This window comes from Micropterus salmoides, unplaced genomic scaffold (genome assembly GCF_014851395.1).
Source record: "Micropterus salmoides isolate LMB-PRFRI ecotype aquatic unplaced genomic scaffold, ASM1485139v1 Ms_hic_scaffold_21, whole genome shotgun sequence".
Taxonomy (NCBI): domain Eukaryota; kingdom Metazoa; phylum Chordata; class Actinopteri; order Centrarchiformes; family Centrarchidae; genus Micropterus; species Micropterus salmoides.
The window spans coordinates 21215530-21238858 of NW_024041262.1; the positions used below are offsets into that span (position 1 = coordinate 21215530).

General features: G+C 40.0%; 3 protein-coding genes across 8 annotated transcripts in view; 1 reads left to right on the forward strand and 2 right to left on the reverse strand.

The window, feature by feature from the left end:
• Window positions 1–1188: 1188 nt before the first annotated feature.
• On the reverse strand, window positions 1189–9021 carry cntd1 (cyclin N-terminal domain containing 1). 4 transcript variants are annotated; one of them, XM_038735209.1, is made up of 7 exons: window positions 8642–9003; window positions 6892–6967; window positions 6629–6800; window positions 6376–6538; window positions 6095–6239; window positions 5340–5436; window positions 4618–5143 (listed from the first exon to the last, which is right to left on the reverse strand). In XM_038735209.1, exons 1-7 carry the CDS (start codon window positions 8808–8810, stop codon window positions 5030–5032), a joined length of 936 nt encoding a protein of 311 aa, XP_038591137.1. In that variant the 5' UTR covers window positions 8811–9003; the 3' UTR covers window positions 4618–5029. The 4 variants fall into 4 exon arrangements, with proteins under 4 accessions (XP_038591138.1, XP_038591136.1, XP_038591137.1 ...); XM_038735210.1 differs by lacking the exons at window positions 4618–5143; window positions 5340–5436 and adding an exon at window positions 1189–3008 and having other exon boundaries at window positions 6095–6177; window positions 8642–9021; XM_038735208.1 differs by lacking the exons at window positions 4618–5143; window positions 5340–5436 and adding an exon at window positions 1189–3008 and having other exon boundaries at window positions 8642–9021.
• An 83-nt stretch (window positions 9022–9104) lies between these two features.
• LOC119915605 (cytochrome c oxidase assembly factor 3 homolog, mitochondrial) lies at window positions 9105–11101 on the forward strand. The gene is made up of 2 exons (XM_038735213.1): window positions 9105–9424; window positions 10424–11101. Exons 1-2 carry the CDS (start codon window positions 9229–9231, stop codon window positions 10525–10527), a joined length of 300 nt encoding a protein of 99 aa, XP_038591141.1. The 5' UTR covers window positions 9105–9228; the 3' UTR covers window positions 10528–11101.
• Window positions 11102–11108: 7 nt separating this feature from the next.
• The window catches only part of wnk4a (WNK lysine deficient protein kinase 4a), a 44532-nt gene continuing 32311 nt past the window's right edge, over window positions 11109–23329 (reverse strand). For 2 of the 3 annotated variants that reach the window (XM_038735206.1, XM_038735205.1), the window contains exons 13-21: window positions 22569–22742; window positions 20099–20153; window positions 19668–19799; window positions 17549–18393; window positions 16922–17009; window positions 14643–15267; window positions 13264–13469; window positions 13074–13168; window positions 11109–12974 (exon numbers count right to left, since the gene is read on the reverse strand). In XM_038735206.1, coding sequence (XP_038591134.1) covers window positions 12972–12974; window positions 13074–13168; window positions 13264–13469; window positions 14643–15267; window positions 16922–17009; window positions 17549–18393; window positions 19668–19799; window positions 20099–20153; window positions 22569–22742 — 2223 coding nt within the window. In that variant the 3' untranslated portion in view covers window positions 11109–12971. The remainder of the gene's footprint in view (window positions 12975–13073; window positions 13169–13263; window positions 13470–14642; window positions 15268–16921; window positions 17010–17548; window positions 18394–19667; window positions 19800–20098; window positions 20154–22568; window positions 22743–23329) is intronic. The other variant, XM_038735207.1, reaches the window with a different exon arrangement.

Below are 23329 nucleotides of genomic sequence, written 5' to 3' on the forward strand. Positions count from 1 at the left end.
TGAATCAAATGCCTATACAAGCCTTCCCTCATGTAGGCTATTTTCCCTCCACCTCAATATAAAGAACGAAAACAGTAAAGGTGAGTGTGCAGTCCACTCTCCCATTGACAGATTGCAAGGGGAGGTGAGATTAATGGGGCCTCACACAAGACTGCAGGGAGATCAGCAGAGTCGTGGGGAGTCAGAGAAGTAAGAGACTGACTCAATGAGGCCTGGCCCGGGATCTTCAGCTAATCCACGGGAGCTCTACTCATCTGACATAGCCATATGTGTGATGGCAGCTGATATCTTTTGAACCACACTCAGATGTCATGCCAATGTGAGACTGCAAGATCACTATGCTTGAGCAGAGATCCAGACAGAAGTTTGTGTTGTTCTCAAATGTTAACAAAAATAAAACATGTAACATGTAAAATGCCTGCCCAGAACATTATTATTAGTCTTCATGTCTTTAATTAAAGCACAACAGTGGACAAGTACTGTCCTTAAGTTCTTTTCATGCCACTTTCTACTTCTCCACTAAATCTCAGAGGGAGATATTATACTTTTTCTTCACTACATTTATCTGACAGCTTCAGTTAGTTACTTTACAAAGTAAGATTTGAACACACAGAACATATGAAGACTTAATGAAAGTATGATAGTACAGAAAATATGAAATTATGATACAGGTACAGCTAGTATATAACTGTTTTGATAATCATTTGTCATTTTTCATGTAAAAACATTTCACAAAGGTGAATGTTTTAATGTATATTTAATTATTTTGAGGTTTGGACTGACAAAACAAAATTTTTACAATCAAAAACAATCAGGAGATTAATCCATAATGAAAATAATCATTAACTGCAGGCTGATCCTCAACTAACAACAACAGTGAAATCCTGCTTTTACATTAAAACAGGAGGAATAATATATTATATTATATATACAGTCACAGGGGACATTTTGCATTCTGCATTGATTACTTTTACTTTAAGCTAATTTTCCTGATTATACTACATACAAGTCCCATTTTCAATGCAGGACTTTTACTTGTAACAGAGTATTTTTACAGTGAGATATTACTACTTTTACTTAAGTAAAGGATCTGAATACTTCATCCACCGCTAGACAAAATTTAGGCCTAATTGCAGCTAACAGAAAACTAAAAATCTTACCGAACCTTCAGTAGCAACAGTAGCCATGTAAAAGCAAATTCCCTCAGGACTTTATTTCCCAGAATCATTTACAACAATATATTCTCCAAGAAAAAAAATGGGGGTAACGTCACATTCAGAAGGAATAGGAAACATCTGTACATTTTGGGGAAAACCCCCCAAAACAAACTACAATCATTCTCTCATCTTTTTTACAATTGTAATTTTAACACAAAAAGGGGTCAGATTTTATATGTAATTTTTATTAGTAGCCTATATATGCACATGTTTAAACCTTAAACGTGAATAGTGTATTTTGAATGTAAGGACTAAAAGAAATCTATTTTAATATTTTTCTAAATGAACAAACGTCAATTTTCCAAAAGAATAATGAGGTTTACTTTTTTCCTTGCAAGATTTTGCCTTTTATGCTTATAGTGAAAAGAGTATACACAATAAAATGATGTAATTGCATTTCTGAAAACGTGTGAAATTCAATCTGCCATTCTATTTTTTGGTCAAATGTAAAACAAAGATATTTTGGTTGGGAGAAAACAAGTGTGAAGTTTCAACATTATCTTTGTTTTGTGGTTTCAAAGCAGTAGCCTGTCACACAGTCAACACACCTGACAGTGGATACAGGTGTTACACCCTGCTGCAGTCTTGCTTTCTCCAGGTTTATTTCATACCTGGTGGTATTTGAGCCTGCATATTCTCTTCCACACTAGCTAGCTGCCATCTGTTGTGTTGCATTTATGTCCCAGATATTGTGAACGACTTTTGTTTCAGCTGTACCTCAAAACCGGGAGCGACAGGGTGCTGAAACCCTCAGTAGCGCTGAATATGTTCAGGGTGCAAAGGAAACAATTAGATTTGGAACATCAACTTCATTACCTCTTTTTAAGATTTGTTCTGTTAGAATCAGCCTCATAGATGGTATAGAGAGATCCTAGATACAGAGGTAAAACAAGAGATAACTGGCATGCAGACTTTTTCAACACTTATGCAGACCATGTCAGCTGCAAGGAAGGTAACAACTTAAACAATACCACAATAGGAATTTACACCATATGTAGAAATTACACCAGCTGTGGAATATACTCACGGCATATTACCACAGTTTCAGAATGTCAGCAGCCAACACACCTCTTAAGTTATAGCCTGCAGCTTTCCAAGACTTACACTCCAAAACCTCTTTGCTTGCAACCTGCAGTCGTCCCCCCTGCAGCTCTGGGAAAAATGCTTTGTCTAAGCTGGGAAGCCTATGGAATAAAAGCTCACTGTGCTGCCGCCTTCAAGCTATCTCAAGTGGAACCCAGAGCATGACTGCAGAGCTGGCGATGGCTTCGAAGATTCCCCACAGAGTAAACGCCCCCCTGGCATCCAGATGTAAGTTTTCTAGGATACATTTTGCGCTGCAGGTTGTTGCAGGATGCAACTGGACAGTTTTCTCACTACCCATCTATTTTTCTTAAAGCTTCTATGCTATTTCATAATATTAACTGTTACTTGATATCTGCTGTGTTTTTATTGCAAGCCAATATGTTTGATTTTCTTTGGAACACAGCTTTTTTGCATTTCCTTTCCCATGGCAATAAAATACACCCTGCATGGTATCACAACAAGCACAGGTGTGAGTATGTGAAAGACAGAGTATTAAATGGATCCAGCCATGGAGGAAGCAAGCAAACGCAAAGCCAAGACATCCTGAAGAGCAAGAACAAGATGAAACACCTTTTCAGCAAAACAAACATCAGGGAGATCACAGGCTCTGAGCGTCCCTCCAGTGCTGAGATCCTGGACAACTTCCTGGGAGGTTCCACTTGTGTCCCACATCCTTCCACATCTTTGATGTACTGTCCAGTGAATCTAAGAGAAGGAGGCAGATGGTGACGTATTAGCCCCCTGGCAGGACACATATAAAGAGAGCGAATTGATCATTTTTCTGAGGTCAATTTATCAGTTAACCTCAGCCTCCACCAACAGCCTACATAGCCTGCAGTCTTTCTGTTCACAGTTAAGTCTGTCAAGAATTTCAAGTGGAACACTTAACAGTCTCACTCCTCTCCTAGAGCAATCACATGTGGCACCACTGCCACCGACCACTGACAGAGTCAGGGCTTTGGGACTTTGTGAGAACATCTCTCTCAGCTGGCGAACATCACAGACAAGCCTGGCCTTCAGCCAGGACTTGCTTCTGTCAAGTCACTCTGCTCTGGTCAACAGGGAGGAGGATGCTACTCAGAAAGGAATCAGTATCACTGACACATTGCAGCGTTCACACGAGACCTGGGGTCCGAGTGCCTCTGGACAAATAGGTAATCTGAATGATGATGATGATTATGACATTTTGGGATATCAAAGAGCTAGAACACATTCAAAAATGTCAAGCAGCCCAGGGGAAAGGCTACTCCTGCCCAAAACGCCTAGTCTCTAAAAGATAGCAACAGAGACATTGTATATGAGACCCAAACATTATTTTCCGAAAATTACATTTTTGCTTATCTGTAGGACTTTTTAACCTAAAATACAGTATATAATTGATCAGTTAAGTTATTAAGTTATGATAATGAAGTCATAAATCTGCACTTTAAAAATTTAAATGCCGGTTTATGACTTTATTCTTATGACATTGAATTTGAATTATGTGATCTTATACTCTCTGTAGGACCAGGGTCGGATATGCCACAATGGCGGCAGTTCACCAACCAAAACTGTTGCTTTACTTCATGATAGCACTTGTCTTGCTCACACCTGTTTTTAGGTGGACATGAATGAACTCTATAGCCTAAGTGTTGACCTTCAGGTCATTGATATCCAAAACTTTACTGCCACCACTGGTGTCACCTTCCATATACTATACATTCTCATATTCAACACACTATTGTTGTAAACATACAAAGAGAATACCTCCCAGTTAGCTCTGTAGCAGTTACCATTAGCACTGGGTTATTTGGAGGCAAGGTACCTGGCCAAACCTGAAACCAGAATGTTCCAGTTACACGGTATGCTTCGTAGAGCCACTAGGACACCCCCAGAGGCTGTTGTTAAATGATTACCACTATAATTATTTACCAGCAGGTGCTTTGATATGTGAAGGTAATTGCCTTGAACTATATCATTGCATACCAACTAGATACATCAGTACATAAGGAGTCCGAATAAATGAAAATGTATGATTGATATTATGCAAGTTATCATTTTAATATCCTAATATTATTTTTGTTTGTCCCAATTTGGAAACAGCACCAAATTAAAAACAAATGTCCGGCTCCAAACACTTTGAAAATATTCTGTGATAAACTGAAGGACATTATATTTTTGCTATATTCGTATAGCCAATGCATCCCTACAATTAGGATGAGACTCAGACAGAGGACGAGTCCCTCACCAGAGACGTGTGACACTGATCCTCAGCTGTACTCCATTTAAACATCTTGGCTAATGTGGAACTCAACACATGAGCCTTACAATAAACCACCATAAACAACTTTTAATTGAGCGGATCAATTTGGCATAGGACATGTAAAAGCAGTGGAGACATACAGTAAAGCTACAATATTTATTACATTTTATCAAGTATTCATCTTGTTAACAAGTGTATTTATTTTCACAATTGCAACATCAGTATTCATTTAGTTTTACAGAACATAAAATAAAATATTCTAAACATATATCTGTCACTAACAAACGGTTATTTTAAGAAAATAAGGATTTACTCTTTTGACACCATTTCATTACATGAGGTATTTCAGTACACGGACGTTGCTTTGTTTTAAACTAATCATTTCACTTAGGTGCAAAGTACATGTTCTGCACCAACACCTACAACAGTTAACTGCATACACTAAGACTCTAAAGCAGTATTCAGTCAATGCTGCTTTAGAGTCTCAAGTGGATGTTACTGGGGAACTGGTTCTAACAATGTGCATCACTGTCACATAAGCGAAATCGCTGATGCTCCTCTTTGAGATTCCAGTGATGTGACTCAGTTCTCCCACAACCTGCAATGCATTAAAAAAAAGCCTACATCAACAAAAACTGCTAGTATGGAACATATTTGTAATACACTAACACTAACTATGCTTGGATAAGGCAGATGACTTGATATTCTTTGATATGGCTGCATATTATGTGTACAGTTTTACATTTTAAACACGGATAACTAAGACTATTGTGAATGCAGTAAAGGTGTTTCACCTGTTCCCATTGTCTGACAATTAGGATGAATGCAGCCACGGCGATGACACCCACACCAAGAAGCATGCAGTCTTCAGTCACAGTCACAAACCTCTCTCTGTTTAGAAAAGGGTGAACTTAGCAGCTATAATAAATATTGTTTTACATTAATAATGGCTCTTTGGCTATGTGTAACGTAAAAGTCATCGCTGGGAGAGATGAACCCACAGAGTTATCACCTAACTCTGCATTTGTCTTCAACTCTACGGAGGTTTCTAATATCTTTCAACTGGTTGTGTTGGATGACTCTGAATGCTCTGCTGCCGTTGTTTTAGACCCACATAAAACGCCACTGTGCACTACCTGCCCAGCACCACACGGTAGACAGACAAAGTATGTGACTAGCTGGGGAACATAATAGAGCATTTAGCAGCTAAGGAGTCAGAACCAACAAACAAATGAAAGATAATGTTGCTCCGTGTCTGAATGTTTAGGAAACTGTTTGTTAACAAGTTATCAACTCAAAAGGTGTCAACATTGCGTTTACAGCTTGTTTCTGCTGCCTCCAAGTGGTCGAAAATTCAGCTACCTTAGGTTTAAGATTCTACCCCACCGAGGTTATGAGGCATTACTCAGTCCTAAGTTATTAGCTCTTGGGTATATGCTTCCCAGGGGGGAGTAGTCTACTCAACTGCCAGTCCAGCAGCTTGACTACCATGACAGTAACCACCTGTCCCAAAAAAAGTGAAAATGTGGCTCGAAAAGAAATGTAGTACCTCTGTTCTCTGGATGGGGTGACACACTGAGTGGTAATCACTAACAAGGAGTCGTAGATGGCAGTCCTCTGTAGGCTGATGAACTGGAGAACATGGTGGCACAGGTGATACAGGCGCTCAACAGGGATGGATGGCTCATTGTGGCCTACAAAAGTTTAGTCACCTCTTTCAAAATCAGTACAGCTGTTCAATGAACAGTGCTTAATTATCTTCACAGAACCTTTGATTTAGCACTTTTTTGTATACTTAACAGAAGTTGCTCGGTGTTAAATTTATCTTACCAAGCACTTCCAGAAGGATTTCCACATACGTCAGAGGGTTGGGGTTGTTTAGTCTGAATTCAAGCACTTTTAATACCATCAGCTCTGATTCCAGGACAGTCTGCTTGGAAACACTGTGGCCAACTGATTGCAGAAAGGATACAGCAGTACTGTTGTCGATTATCTAGAAAATATTGAAACGATAACAGGAGATTATTTTATTTCTAATCACAGGGAATGGACTTGTATTAATCGTAGGTGTCGCAGAACTTACGTGACTGTGCAAAGACAGTTTGCTTGCAAGTTGCACGCAGGAGAAGATGATGAGGTGGAATTTCTCCTTCAGCTTGTCTAACACGGCATCCTCATAACTTTTTGGTGGTTCGGCAGCTGCACCTTGAGGTGTGGGTGTGGTCAACAAATCTGTAACGTGCTTGACCATGAACCTGGGGGAGATAATTATTTACAGAAAGGCAATGCTAAACCAATATCACACTGGGTGTGGCAGGGAAAGGTAAATATGCTGATCCTTCTTACCTTTGAAGTAATTCAACTGCATGGTATCCAGCCAGTGGATCAAGTCCAAGTTCTTTAGCTATCAGGAAGATGTATTCTACGAAACACCAGAGACGGATGCAGAGCGTTAGCTTTAATAAAAGCACGAGATCAGCTTGTTGGGACAGAGTTGACAGACTGTAATCCGAGCATACAAAACACATTTGAGGAAAGGAATTAATAAGGCAGTACCATGCGTGCATTAAAATGGAGGCAGTAAATGAGTTAAGGCAACCATATGAAGTGACACGTGCAGAGCTCTCTTGCGAAATAGGATCAATAAAATGTAATATGGCCTTTCACTCTCCAGGCATTATTGGCTATTCACTGTCACGTTTGAGCTCTTTGCAGTAATACTAATTTAACATACTAGAAATGAAAAACTATAAATGTCCTGCATCATTTATCAAGGTACTCGACGTTGACATCAGTGGTTCTCAAAGTGGTGTACAGGGACCCCCAGGGGTCTTTAAGGGGGTTCCCAGCAAAACCTTCACTATAATGTCTTCTATAAGTAACACAATGACTGTACGACCAGAATATATGACTTTTTTGGTCATGGGTTTCATATACTTTCTGTAATAAAACATCTAAAAGTCCCACCAGATGAGGGACCCTGTGATAAAATCTTATCAAATGGGGGTCCATGGTCTAATTTGTGTCAGTTTGGGGGGTAGTTGACATAAAAAAGTTTGACAGCCATTGTTCTAGATGATGAGATAAAATAACACATGGATGGTCCAGTAAAGACGAAGGAGAAAATCCTGGAAAGACTGTAAGTGAAGAACAGTTACTTGAAATTCTGATTCTCTTTTCTTTATACATATTTATTGCGTGAAAAAAGCCGTGCAAGTAAAACATGTAACACTGAATCACAACTATGCTGGGTTCTCAGCACCACCAGCCAACACTACAAAAAATGTATCATGACTGGGCAGTTTTTCTATTGATCACTCAGTGTGAAAAAAAGTATTTATTAATTATTAACTCTGTGAGAGTGGCAGGTTACTTAATTAAGCCAGCACTCAAAAAGGTAGAGGCAACGAGGCAACTTTTAACAGAGATATCTCCATTAATTTAATTAAATAAATTGTATATTAGCTGTTATGTGAACAAGGAAGCATATGGATGTTAATAACAATCCATTAACATAGGTTTCCATCTGCTCCCTGTCACTGGCTCACAGGGTTCCTCTGCTGTGGTGCTGGCAGCTTGGAGACTTATGAGGAGCTTGTATTGAGAATTGGCCTACATAATAACAGGACTCACAGCTCCAGGTGTATGAAAGACTTCAGAGTCGTGACAGGGTAAAGTGGTGGGCTATTCAGAGATGTCCTGTACAGCATAAAAACACCTACTGTACTGTAACTCTACTAAAAGCCTATATATAGAACTAGTACATATAGTAGCAACCATAAAAGATAGTTTCACGTTGTTTTGAATTTATCCCATTGTCGAAACAATTGTAAGTTAGCAGTAAAGTATTTTACGTGTAAGTTAATGTGTGAAACATTTTCGTCTTGCGCGATAATGTAAACTAAGTAAACTAAATGTATTTTTTTCTATTTTATTTTTTGTAGTCATATGCATCAGAAACTGGTAAAAATGTCGTTATATTTACGCAAGGTATCATTATGTTAACGTTTTTTAACGTTAGCTGAAATGAAAAGGTCTAACTTATTACACTTTAGGCGTTATGTTGGCTCTCTGTGGTATAATAAACGTTACTTACCCATCAGTCTTTTATCTTTGAAGTTCCCACTACATTTTGATAAACTGTTGAGGTTATCTTTGTTTCTTTTGTTGAGATTAACAAGGAAATCTGTGAGCAGGTCAAACGAGGCCTCCCGAAACTTGAAACGTATTCTTTGGCTTGGAGAACAAAATAACCGTTTCGCCATTTTCACTCAATAACCGTTGACGTCTGTGAGCACAAATGCTACTTTTACACACAACTAAATCGACAATTACGACAAAAATTAATTAGAAAAACATAAATAAATCGTGTTTGAGGTGTATTTTTCCCGGAAGATGGCGCTATTCTCCCGGGGTTTCACCAGGTTTTCACCTCCACCCCAGGACCGTTCTTCTAGCAGGAACCAATCATCGCAGCCACAGGGATTCATTTGGATGTTGCACCATTTTTGTTTCGCTCGCTTGGTACTTGTTGCAGCGCTCATATCAGCGTAGATCTCACAGCATACTGATGTGCTACGCGCGTCGCAGTTAACCGCCACCAACTCAGCAGATCATTTGAAACTCGGCTGTGCGCAGGACGGTTGCGAAACAACGTTTCATGCCTCTTATGTGACTGCAGACATGGCTGACAAGACGCCGAAGGACTCCAGTGCTCCTCTTGCAACTAGGATAGACCCGAGTAAAGAGGGTCTTTCTCGAGAACAGATGCACTTCATCAGACAAGTAGAGCTTGAACAGTGGAAGAAGAAAACACAGAAGCTGCGGACACGAAATGTTGTGACAGGACTCGCCATCGGGGCACTCGTTCTGGGAATTTGTATCCTTGCCAAGCACACTAACGTCAACACAAGGTGAACTATGTAACGTTAGCTTAGCATGCTAAAGTTACTGTGAGGTTCCTGGTTAGATAAGCCGATATAAAGCTTAACGCAAGTTTATCACCTGTTAGAAACTTTATTGGAAGTTTCAAATATTTGATTGACTGGAAGATGTAGCCTCAGTTAGCTAAAATGTATTAAAGTGCGCTAACGTTACAATGTTTCCCATTCATTGGATGCTACGTTAGCTAAGACAGATGTCACATTAAAGGTGGTTTTGAGTGCATTAGTAAAGCAAAACACAGGCTAAATGTTATATTTTATAATCCCTAGGTAAATTATTATTTAGCCTCAAGATTCATTCAATCGACTCTTTAAATGTACTCAGGTTCAAGCTTCTTTTAGCAAAGTAACAGAAGGTGAGCCACGGTCACTCTGCCTGATGCTTTCCCAGTGTTGGATGCAGCAGTTGTGTGCACTTAATTGAACAATTGGTGATAAAGTGCTTATGTTAAAGTTGATTTATTTAGTTAAAAATAATGAAATTCCAGTTCACAATTGTATAAGATGCTAAATCAGTTTAAACTTGCCATCTCAAAATATACGTATTTTTCTTTTAATCTATTTCCTGGCAGAAATGGGCTTCCATATTCACACCAATTACAACGTTTTCAATGACAAACACAATTTGACCACACTAAAGCTTTCAAAGTGACCGTGGAGGTGAATCAACAGCTTTTAACCTTCATGAAGTTAGGAACTACTATTGCAGGGACTTCATTAGTTTTAGTTAGGTGTACCTAATAAACTGAGTATATAAGATAAGGCATTCACACAGACAGCTAAATGTTATCTGTTTCAAACTTCTGCCGTTACTCAGAGCACTGAGATAAAAATGCCTGATTGACATGCTGCTTGCATCACCCCCTATCATCTAATGTTTGTTGTTTTCCTTCTGGCTGTCAAATATTTGCCTTGACCACTTGCTTCCCTGCTAGATGGCTACACATTTTACTCAGTCTCCCAGGAGCGGATCATGGATGAAATGGATGAAGAGGCCAAGCGTGCGAGAATGCGAGGACCAAAGACCGGTGCCAATTGACATGCATGTGTTGCCTCCTTGTTGTTGGACTGTGTGTCTGTCCGGCACTTACTGAGAAGGGACTTAATGTGGACACTGATGCAATGGATTTATAGTCCATAGCTGGCTGTGACAGCGCTGCACATTTTCATCTTGATTGTGAAGGGAAACTGTGTGGTTCTTCTGCTGACCGAAAACTAGATGTGTCTTGATTTTGATTTAGTCAGTGGAAAGGACTAATCCACTGACGTTACATGCTACCCAGAAGGCCCAGACTGTAGTGTAATTACAACCCTTACCTGACAAGTTTCCAGCCCCAATCATGTGATGTGCATCCAGTAGGAGGGGAATATCCTAAATTTCATTCAGCTAATATAATAAAACAATAAAATTAAATCTACAGTGGCCTTTAATAGAAAAGAATGCCAGTGACGCTGCTGAAATGACACACAGATTTACTTGTTGAAGCATATTTATGTTGATAAAGAGATGATTTGTAAAATAAAAATGTATTTGATTTTTTTTTTTTAACACAACTATGTCTCTTTGTAACTATCCATTCCCCGGATGAAGCATTAGTAAACATGACAAAGGAGCCGTGGTATTGAGAACTGCATTTATTTTTGTCAAAATTTGATATAGAGTTTCATCTATCCACCAAATCTTGAGTAAAAATATAAAATAAGACATTGTTGGGGAAAGGCACAGATTCAGCATGACAGGACAGCAGCAGCTTCAGAAAGCAATACAATTTTATATTTTTACAATAAACATTTTGAAAAGAAACTTTTTTTGAATATATTATGAACTTTGGAAAATCTTACAGTTGGAGTTCCACTGCCAGAACTTTCAGTGTGTGTTGTGAATATTTTATAAGGCAACAGCTACACATTCACAGCTTGGACTGATTTCTCTATATCCCACAAAGTACTAATTATTTTTAAATGTGGGAGGGTCGATCATCATTACTGTGATCCAATACGAAATATTATGATCAAACATAAACTACAGAATATGCTCTACCTCCCTTATGGAAAAATAACAGGAAACATATCAGCTCTTCCTCAAGTGAACACAGTTTTATCCACAAATGTGTTAAATGATTGAGAACTAAAGTAGAATTTACTAAAGTAGAATTTACTAAAGTGCACAAGGTGCTTGATCTATAGAACAAGCAGCAAATAAGATTTTTGCTTAAGCAAGAATTAAGGTTTAGTTTACTCATAACTTGTAAACATGATCTATAAATGCACTCCAATATATACACATGTACAATCAACTGGAAGGCCAGTAGTCTAAACCCTAGGTGGATGTTTCACAATAAATCAATACATGGAAATCATTTTTTAAATTTTAAACCAGCTATAGTATTTGTTGTAAGATGTTGTTTATGCTAAAGTCGTGTGTCCTTTTAAAACAATTTTCTTCCCATTTAATAATTCAAAAACCAGATTTTCTTTCTGCTGTAGCAAGTTACATGGCCGCATTTATAACTTCTTTGTGAAGCATTAACATCTTCATGCGTATGTGTTTATAAAAGTGATATCTCCGTATTGTACTGCTGTACAATGAAAAATGTCAGGACTGCAGTCAAACATATCCAGGCTTAGTCTAGAGAATGTAGGTCACCCTATCAGGTGTCAAAATCACTAAAGAAACCTAAGATAGATGTACCAGAACAAAATGTTTTCATAATACAATAATAAATCAAACTGTACAATGTGTCTAGAGTGCTCTCATCCGCCCCTGGAAGGCAATAATCTGAGTGTGTTCACTGTGCAGTCAGCAGGTGCTGAGACAGCATTAATAAACTACAGCAAATAAATTGCGAGATTATCATAAGTGTTGTCATTTCTGTATGACAACTGCCAGTGAAAGTGTCATAGCCTCGCTGTGGTTCACATTACTGTGCTCAGATTGATTAACGGCAGTGAATCAGACAAACAGGAAAACAGTAACGATCATCATTCTGGGTCAAAGTCATAGTTCAAGTGCCACTGTAGCTCAAAAGGCCACAACTCTGCAGCAGTTTGTTCTATCACTTGACTGCGTTAACGCTAAAAGCTAGCTCAGAGAAAATAAAACGACCTGTGATGTAACACTTTGCGGAGTACCGTCAGTTTCATAGTTTTGACAGATTATTTACAAGAGAGCAGAAATGAACTTGTCATTTTTAACATGAACCAGATTGGCAAGTATTCTGTGCTCCAGCTGCAACAGTTTCACCAGATCTGGTAAAGGGCTGGAAACAGGATGTTACAGGTCCTGTGAACATTCAGCTTAACTGATGACAGCTCATATATATGTTGAGGTAAATGACCACTGGCAGAGGGAAGCAGTTTGCTTATCGGTGTGCCAGTGAAAAGCGTTAATTAAAGCGATCCTCCTACAGGACAGGTTAGACCACTGCAGTCACACTTCAGATGAGGTAGTCCAGATATACAGCGTACTTGGCTGAGATTTTCTTACTATGAAAATGAGAAGGAAAAAAAAAAAAAAGTGAGAACAAAGCCATTTTTGTCAAGTTTAACAAGAAGAATAATTTAATATGAAGTTGGTTCACTCACCATTCTACTTATGTCAGTTACAAAGGTGACACCTTTGCTATGTTTATCCTGGGAGCCACTGCTGCTGCCTCCAAGGGAGTTTCTCCTAATGATACCTAGGAAAAAAACATGCATAATAAAACTCATTTAGAGATAAAAGTTGTCACATATTTACCGGGTAAGAACTAAAAATGTGTATATTCTTCCTTACCCGGCAGTGGCAACATGTCCAACCGCTGCAGGCTGTTCCTGCGGGACGAGGGGAAGCCACTCCCCTTTGACAGCCGGCGCTGTCGACTGGATAGCATAGCAGCAGGAGAGACGATGCCTGGAGGGGGAACCTTCCCCATCCTAACATACAGCTCCTCAATCTCTCTCTTCTGGGCAGCTTGCAGGGCCTGCACTTCTGCCAGATGTCTGATAAGAGACAAAAAGAAACAGTTGTAAGTGGTTAAAAGCTCCCTCTTGTTGCTTGGAAAGGGCTGTTGTAGTCCTTGAAAACCTTGAAGGCATGCGGATTTAAGGGAATTCAGAAACTTCAACTTCAAAAAGTTTGTGATGATGGATGGGTAGACCTTTTTTTTAGATTTACTTTTAATTCACTTGATTTCAAAATAATTAAATACAGCTTCATGATTACCTTACTGTTACTTAAGCTTTTTGTTCTCCCCTCAAGTAAAGTAGTACATAAAAGAACTTGAACAAGTAATGGTCAGGTAATCATGAAGATACGTGCGACTACTTAGATACCCACATACTATACTCAGCATAGTTAACCACTTTACATGAGGGTGTGCACAAAAAGAATAACTAATGTTTAAGTAAGTAATATGAATTGGTATTAGTTTTGTGCCGCTCTGTGGCTGATGCAGAGCAATATATTTTACAGATTCATTAATAGAGTATATCTCAGTCTGTTAACTCTCCATGATTATCTATACAGCCGTTGATTCTGTGATATGCAGGAATTATTTGAATAAAATATCAGGTTGTTCCTGATTGGTTCCTCACTTGTTCCTTAGTAACTACTCACAATTTTGTATACCATATTGTAGTGTGTTACCTCTATTTGATATAGTTTTAATTTGATTATTGTTGTGATTTTGACTATTTGTTGGACAAAACATGCTGTTTCAAGACATCAACTTGGGCTCTGGAAAATTGCGATATGCATTTTATCAATATGTGTTTAACATTTTACAGAAAAAAAGCCCTTCAAAATGAGTCAATAGGCCTCAGCTCTTTTTTTATGGGATCCAAATGTCACATTCTGATGAAAACCTTGTGATGGACATATGTATGATGGCTTCATGGTGTCTAATTTGCGACTGAAGTCTTGCGTCACCCTGAAACATTAAGTCCCAAAGTTAGATCACAAAAGTTAGTGAAAAGTCTTTGAATTTGATGTAAGTGTGAGAGCCCTGTTGAAAACTCTTACAATTCGTCCTTAACTTCAGTTTCCATATTCAACTTCATCTGGCTGATTACTTCAAAACGACTATTTTGTCCTCTTTTTCAATTTCAAAAGCTGATATCGTCTTTATAGCACATATTTGCTGTATTTTGGGCATCTTCAGTGGTGTCACTTACTTCTCTCTGAGCTCCTGAAGTTCTACCAGCATGTCTTCGTCGTCACTGTCTGAGTCATCGCTGCTTAGGTAGGGAGTGTTGCGGTTGTAAGTCATCATCCATAAATGGTGAAGGGCATTGCTGTACTGCGGGCTGCCTGAAGCTCCATCCCACAGCCGCCCCTCCATCTCAGCAGCCGTCACTGAGAGTCCGCTGTCAGCAGACGTTCCCATCAGGCTAAGGCTGTACGCTCGCCTCCGACTCCTCTTCCTCGTTCTCTGTCGTTCCCCAACAACCTCTTCCTCCCCCTCTTCATCTTCCTCATCCTCTTCTTCTTCTTCTTCTTCTTCTTCTCTGTCCTGCTGCTGCTCCTGGCTCACATCCCACCCCACCTGCCCGTCAACCTCCTGGAGGACACCCGTCGACGCTCTGTGGGGATGTGGGTGAGGAGGGGACATGGTGAGTGAGGTGCCCAGGCTCGTCTCAGACTCCCCCTGTTCCTCTGTGCTGCTCTGTGACGGGGTGCTGCTGCTGTCTGCTGGCAAAGGTGCAGCTTGTACAGCATCTACTTGCACAGCAGGCATAGGGATGTCCATGCTGGGTGTCACCTGGAATCGACCAACAGTGACAGGGGCAGACTGGACTTCTGTAATATAGAGGAAGAGGAGGTATTTAGTGCTCTACACAAAGCCTGCAGGCTTTTTTGAAAACATTTTTACCTTGACAACTCGTAATTGTACCTTAATAAGCATCTAAATGTCTATTAGTACTCTCTCTGCTTACTTATAGTGTCTATGAATAAGAAGTTGTAACATCTGGAGGATGTCCTATTTATATGAATGACAGCCAGTCAATGGCTAAACAGTAGTTATTGTTACTGTAAGCTGATCAGAGCTTATCATTAGAACAAAGCCTCTCTCTTTCCTGACTGTCAGGCTTTGATTAAATTTTAATCATGTGTTTCTTGGCAACAGTCTTGAAAGGAGTCCCACTCTGTTTTCAGCATAGGAGGATATCCTCTATAGTAATGATTCCGCAGTGACCACGGGGTATGAGGATAAATTGTGAACCTCAGCTAATTTGAAAACAAATTTAAAAAAAAACAAAAACAAACAGAAGTAATGATTATATATATATTGCCAACTATGGAAGTCTGCACATGCCTCAGTTTTCCACAAATCTGAGTCAATCGTAAGTTGATAAATATGAAAAATTTGTTAGAAGAAAGCCAACAAAAAGCCAAAAGTAAAAATACTGTAAATGGTTGAAACAACCAGTTTCTGTCACTCATAATGCCAGTAGTACAAATGCAAACTTGGGCAAAACTACAAAAAAATACCATTGAACAACAACATAAAGCCATCCCATCTATCAAAGGGGTGTGATAACGGGGTACTTAGGCCTATCTGATAGTGTTGTGGGGGTACACTGGACAAAAAGCTAACACTGCTCTATAGAGCCATAATTTATGGCAGTGATAATAATCTGTAATTGTGATTGAGTCATTTACTGGTGTGTCAAACATGTAATGCAAACCATTCCAGTCACCGCATGCACTCACATCTGGAGAACATTTAAGGGTTTAAAATCCTGCAGTGCCTCATTTCGCCCACTGAGTGTCCTAACAGTAAACACAGAAAGCGTCTGGTTCTGAGCCCACTGAAACAGAGGGACTCTGTTCAATGTGGGCTTCTGAGGAGGGTATAAATACTGACAGGTGTGGATATGGGAGGAGAGGCCTCTAATGAATGTGGCTGCTCGCCGATTGGTCACTGCCAGTGGGCAGGGCCGTAATCACACCTACGTTTGTGTTTGTTTTGAATGGAACATTACGTCCAGACTCGTAGTTACGTAACGGCTCCTGAGGCACCGCTAATAGGTGATAATGTCACCAAGGATACAGAGGAGAGAAAAAGAGGGAAAACTGAAAACAACTCTAAAGGCAAATTAGCTGTAACAGAGACACAAGACTGTATTTAGACCTAATACATCATAAATAGAGCAGAGGAACTTTATATATATATATATATATATATATATATATATATATATATATATATATATATATATATATATATATATATATATATATATATATATATATATATTTGGCTCTGGGTGCATTTGTGTATAATATACACAAGCATGTGTGGGGGTTTGTTTGGGGTTCAAACATAAACATCATACAGCATGTCATTTTCCAGCTCTGCCAGCCACTGGCAGCAACATTAGGTGTTTATGATCCAGAGGCGGAGGAGAAACTGTTTCAGGAATATGAGAACATGCACAGAATTTCTTACCAGATTCAGTGGAAGAGGCTTTTTGTTTTGGGCTACTGGCATTCATCTCAGGTACAGTGGGGTGCAATTGAGTGCTGAAGGATGATAACTAGACAGAAAGAATAAACATTGTTAGTATTAGTGCTGCAGCCCATTGGGTATTGGCCAGACAAAACAACTCCACAAAAAATAGTTTCTTTATCAGTGTTTTTTTTTTTATTCTGTGTTTCAGATATCAGTAATGGTAGACACAGAAATCCTTAATGCTCACTTAGATAAAATGATCCAAATGAGTTCCACACATTGCAGTGCACAGATTTAAATGAAATATAGATCTAGATTGGGATGAAAGACAGAGCACTTTTGGATTTGTATTGGATTAATAATCTGAGTGGAGGCATTGGAATAGAAAAAGTTGGATCCCATCCCTGTTTCCCAGAGCCTAAGTTGGTGTTTTCATATGTTTTGTTTTAACAACAGTCCAAAATTCAAAAATATTCAATTTACAATCATGTAAAATAAAGAAATGGGGCAAATCCTCTGGGACTTTACTGGGACCAATAAATGTTTTGCCATTGGCCTAAAAAATGACTTGAATTATTAATCAATTATCAAATATATTGGAAAAAATTACTAAGGGTGACTCACAGTGCTTTCTGGGCTCTCTGGGGGTGATGGGGAAAGATCTGACAAGGAGTTTGAACTGGAGACTTCTGATCTGGGTTCAGCCTGGGCTGAAACCTGTGCTGAGTATGGGGGCACATAACCGTAGAAACTGTCCTCCTGGGTCAGGCTGGGGGGACTGGAGAGTCCAACCGGCTGCAAAGTCTCCCGAGGAACAGGTGGAGGAGTGGAAGGCATGGAAGGTGGAGAGACAGGATGCAGCCAGCCTGGATGATGGCTCTGGGGAAAACCATTCATCTGTGGTGTATTCTCATGGCTGTGGTAAATGTTGTTATGTGCTGGGATGCCCGCTGTGGGGTAAGGGACCTCTACTGGTGAGGTCTGGTAATGTTGTGGGTAGAGGGAGGGGTAACCTGACTGTGGGGCCATGTGAGTGGGTAGCTGGGGGTGAAAGCCTGGAAAGGAGTGCATCCCCTGGGTGGGCATGTTCGCAGGAGGGATGAAAGACTGAGCCATACTCATGGCCATGGAGATGACATTAGCTAAGGAAAATAAGGGCTGTGTGTGGGGGGGCCACATGTTGGGATGATGAGGGCCAGGTGGGGACATGTTGACACTGTCATTGCTCCCAGGGCTTGGGGTCTCATTCAAAGGACTCGGTGAACCGGGGGTTGGGGAGGGAACAGAAGGGAAGGTGGGGTTACTGGCTACACGTGTGAGGGGAGAATGGATGGCTGGCTTTGGGGAACCTGGAGAGCCTTGGTAGGGGAATGGGAAGTGGCCGTGGCCCATGAAGGGCATGTGGTAGTGCTGATGGTGTGGCAGGAGAGACGCAGGATGATGGTGGTGCTGATAATGGAGGGGAGATCCTGGAAGGCAAAGATTAAAAACGTAATTTATCTTGAACATAAACCGTGTAAGGAAAAACAAGTACAAAAAGTAAAACGTTTGTTAATGTCTTCATTTGACGCATAATGGGTGTGATTTTAAATGAGAACCCCCCCCGACACACACACACACACACAGACACACACACACACACACAGCAGTGGAATATTGGACAGAGTTGATCCAGAGAGACGAGTTAGATCACTCATTGTTCCTCTCTCCTCAGGGTTTCGTCAGTTTAATTCTTCCTTCAGCCCCCTGCCAAGACATACGCCATGTGGAGCATAAATCTTTCCCGGTTTCCATGGTGAACAAAGATGTTTTGTTTAAAGCAGTATCCAACTAAATTTCATTCCTAAGCCGGAGCACTTGTCCACCAAGCTTACATGGATGTGAGGGATTCAGCATCAATGGAGCGAGTGAGGATTGACATGACATTTTTCGAGGAATTTAAATGGAACACACGTGTGCGTACACAACATTTTGGGTCTGATTGTGAGATTAAAGCAGTCAGGATTTCTACACCACTCTTTGGGGAATAGTTTAGGATGCCAATATCCAAGCCACATCCATTCATTTAACATTTACCTCAACAATGGCTCCACAGTTATAAACCACGCCTCCTGTTGCTGGTGATGCAAACCACCCTTCTACTTTTTCCATGCTGACGGAAACATAGGTTAGGCAACACTCTATAACGGTGGCAGGTGGCCAAGAAGCATTGCGAAAGAGGGGACACAGGACAAGAGGGGATGAGGATGTTCAGATGGCTGCTGAGGCTGAAACAGGGGACATTTGAATAATATGTATTCTTTAATTGACTGCAAATGCCCCTCCTGTCTAGAAGGAGACTTTGACATGGGGAGGAGCCTTTCTCGGAAATTCTGTAGGAGCTTGTGCTGGTAAACAGATGTTGCCGACTATCACAGAACTGGAGAAAGCTCATGCTTTACAGCAACAGCATTCACGTCTCCCTAAAAGCCAAAAAGCGCCCTTCAGGTGAGGTAATTACCCAAGAGGCCCTGCCGCAAGGCAGACACAGACGAAGGCTTTGAGGTGTAGGGATGGCGGATGGCGCCATGCGAATGTCTGAACAATACCAAGAACGGGCCCCGTGAAGGGGAGGGGAGGGTTTATGAGGTAGCTGAGCTTTGCTTTGACTTATTCTTTGCCAAAGGACTGTAACAATTCTTCAGTGTGCTGAAACAGTAAACAATGCTAGGCCTCTTCACGTAGGGACCAGAGGGCTATTTACCTGGGGCGTTGTGGAAAGACTGTGAGCGTATAAGAGGTCGCCCAGTTGAAGTAATGTCTGCACTGAAGACATCTCCATTGGGGCATGGAGGAGAGCCGCGTAAACCAACGCTTGGGTTAGCCACACTGAAGTCTGAGACAAGACATGCACACATGTCAGCACACACACACACACACACACACACACACACACACAGATTACGTACAGTTAAAAAGATGCAACAAGCAAGTTAATCTGACATGGGGTGAGATCACAGACACTTAATGATACTTGGAGAGTTTCAGACTTTCATGAAATGATTAAACAAAGGTAGGGGGCAAAGTCCTAAAACATTAATTCCCTTCATTCAAACCATGTTTAATCTCCTCGAGCATCAAATTATCCGGTTTCCTCTTAATAGGTGAATTAAGTTAATCAAACGTGAGACTTACCAGGCAGAGAAGAGGAGGAGTTGGTTCGAGGCAGGGTGTGACTGTGCAGATTAGGCTGTAAGAGAGCACATTTCATAAAACTCAATCTCCACTTCTATTCAGTATTGATGATAATGTGTTTTTAAATTGAACGGGGACTTCCTAACTATGGTATGACTCAGCTTCAGTACAAAACTACTTTGCAGGTTTGATCGCCACCACTAATAGGTGGAATAGAAGTGTCTCCAAAAGATAACTCCATATTTCAATTCAATAAAATTGGGGGACTTCTGAGACACAGATGCAAAAAACAGAACGGATAAGCAGTTATCATAAAGTTTGGTCACCAATATAGGTCAGGCTCAGAAAACAACAGATCCTATACTTCACATAATGCAACTCACTAGCAAGCAACTTATTAGTGTCTTTTTTTTTTTTAGACCCTTCCTGCAATGTCTGCGATTTTCACCTCCCAGTTGATGTCTGATGTCTGTCATTTTGTCAGACTTGTCAAAGCTTCTCCAAAACAACAAAAGACGTTATATAAGTGTTTTCACAGCATGTGTAGTAAATCCTCATAAACTGACTTTGGCATTTGAAAGCATTGATTAGGGCCCTTCCATGGGTTTTACAAGTCAAAGGCACTTTATAACCCTTGGATACTTCCAATGATGTAGGTGACTCTGAGTCCTGACCTCAAGTAGACGATAATGTATTGCTTGTCAGTGTGGAACAGCATGTGTTAAGTGGACAATAAAGTAAATACTAAGATGGCTGTAAAATATTTATTGTTAAGTTGTGAAGAGCTGTTTCCATAATAAATCCCATGTTATTAACCAGTTAATGTAACTATTATTACGTCATTGTGCAATTTATGGAAAGTCTTTTAACCTCTATAATCTGGATAACTGGTGTGTGTATCCTAGCATGACACACTACGTCGTCACATGTTGTCAGGCTACGCAAAGCACATTCGTAAAAAAATATGGCTCCATCTGCAAAAAAAACGAAGTGAAGAAACTGAAAATTGTTCTCTGCCACAAGGATGGCAATGTCTGTGGTGCAGACGGGAATATCCCAACAAAATTGCCATTAAACTTTGTACTGATGTTCATGATCCCTTGAGGATGAATCCTAACGACTTTGATGATCCCCTTATTTTCCCCTCCAGCGCCACCAGCAGGTCAAAGTTTTAAATTATCCTGTGAAATATCTCAACATCTTCTACATGGATTGGCACAGCTGTTGTTTATGTTTAGTGCTAAATAGCAAATATTAACATGCTAACATGCTTAATTAAAATGGTGAAAATGGTAAACAGTATACGTGCTTTACATCAGTATGTTAGCATGCATGTTTAGCTCAGCGGCTACCATGGCTGCATCCACTATTATTCTTGTTCTTCATGTGGTGGATAAAGTACACTAGCAACAGCCAGACAAGCATGGCTTTCCAGGGATTAAAGCTTCATTTATACAGCGTCTCTTCCCAAAACTCTCAGAATAGCGCGCTACCTCAGAGCTACACCCAGAACAGAGATAAATACATTACATTATACAGTCTCTGGGCTTGTGGGTTTCTTTACTAGCTTGGTCTGGTTTGTTGGCTGGACGGTGGTGGGAGGAGCAGCCATAATGGTTTTTGAGGGATGTGGACAATGCTGTGTTTTTAAATCAGGTGCTGGAGTGGAGCCAGGATAGATTTGTCCAGAGTGATTTATCGTAATTGTGTAACCAGGGGGTTGGAAAAATGGTGAACAAGGTAGATAGTTAGCGGTGGACATTTACTGCTCTTATTTGTCTCTTGTTCTACATTAAACTGCACATTATTATTTTCTCCATCTCCATTTATGAACATCTTAGATCATTTTTTGTTTTGTGTGTTCTACAAAGTGGAACATACCCTGGCGGAACATACCCTAATAAGCAGACAAACTGTACCTGATTAGGCAATATGTTCTACAGGGGCGGCACTGCTCCTAACTCTATCCTTAATAAATCCTAACATTCAATGTGGGCAGATATACTGGAAAGTTCATTATGGTGTAAGCACTGGAAAGGATTTGTTGTTGTGGGAACTAATAAATGTGAAAACAGGAGGCATGGGGTAGGTTTCTACCAATCACAGGGTTTTATGACATTAGAGTTCTTTTAAATGAAAGCACAAATGAAAGGTGGCTTTAGGAACACTTAACCTGGTATGTCAAAGGGCAAGTCTCAGGGGGAATGGTGGACAGTGAGACACTGCTGTTTGTTTTTTTTTATTTCATGTGTAGGAAGCTACTCTATACCTTTCTATGTGCCCCAGATTTATGGGCCTGGTTAGACAAGCACAGCTAAACACACTATAGCTGATGTAATTTATGATGATCAGACAGTACAGTAAAAAAAAAACAAAAAAAAAAAACTTCCCACGCTGAGTTACTGTTACTTCCTTTGTTCTCAGCTAACAATACTGGGATGTGGATTACTGGAAAGGAACAGCTGCTGACCTGTGAGGAGGACAACGAGTTAACCCCAGTGTGAAAAGCAGGCTGGGGAAGTCGGTGCCCACTGGAGTGGACCGGCTGCTCTTTGGCCATCAGAGACTCAGCCCGTTTGATGATGTCACCCATTCGATGGATGAAGCCCTCCTTCTCTGATGGCAGGATGAACTCCTTGTGCACCTTGAAGACAAAAGGACAACGGTGGAAGAAGTATTCAGATGCTTTACTTAAGTAAAAGTATCACAATGTGAAAATAGGCTGTTACGTGTTAAGATCCTACATGAAAAAAAGTATAAATACACAGGTATTATCAGCAATATGTACTTAAAGTATCAAAAATAAAAGTACTTGTCATGCAGAAAAACAGCGCCTGTGAGTTGTTATCTAATTATGTAGTATATTATTGGATTGGTAATACAAATGCATTAATGCAGCTTTTTACTGTTTTAGTTGTTCATGGTGACACTAAATTGATTTACTTTATATAAAGTTGGGGACTTCAATCTACAAAAATGCATCATATTTCATATTGTTTCCAGATAAAATCTTTATCTACAGCTGTCAAATAAACAAAGTGGAGTACAAAAAAACCCAATATTTCACACCAAAATGTAGATGTGTATTAGCAGAAAATGTAAAGTAAAAGTACCTTAAAACTTTACTTAAGCATAGGCTTTTATTAAAAGTACATTTCACCACTGCAAAGGAATAGATAAGGAGGAATACATGCTTCTAAGATTACTAGATGTCTATCTGAGGCACCATCT

Coding starts and splice junctions, on each gene's coding strand:
- LOC119915605 (XM_038735213.1), top strand. CDS start 9,229: ATGGCTGACAAGACGCCGAAGGACTCCAGTGCTCCTCTTGCAACTAGG. Junction 9,425..10,423: donor GGCACTCGTTCTGGGAATTT/GTATCCTTGCCA, acceptor CTTCCCTGCTAG/ATGGCTACACATTTTACTCA.
- cntd1 (XM_038735208.1), bottom strand. CDS start 8,810: ATGGCGAAACGGTTATTTTGTTCTCCAAGCCAAAGAATACGTTTCAAG. Junction 6,539..6,628: donor AACTGTCTTTGCACAGTCAC/GTAAGTTCTGCG, acceptor AATATTTTCTAG/ATAATCGACAACAGTACTGC. Junction 3,009..6,094: donor ACCCCATCCAGAGAACAGAG/GTACTACATTTC, acceptor TCCTTCTCTTAG/ATTCACTGGACAGTACATCA.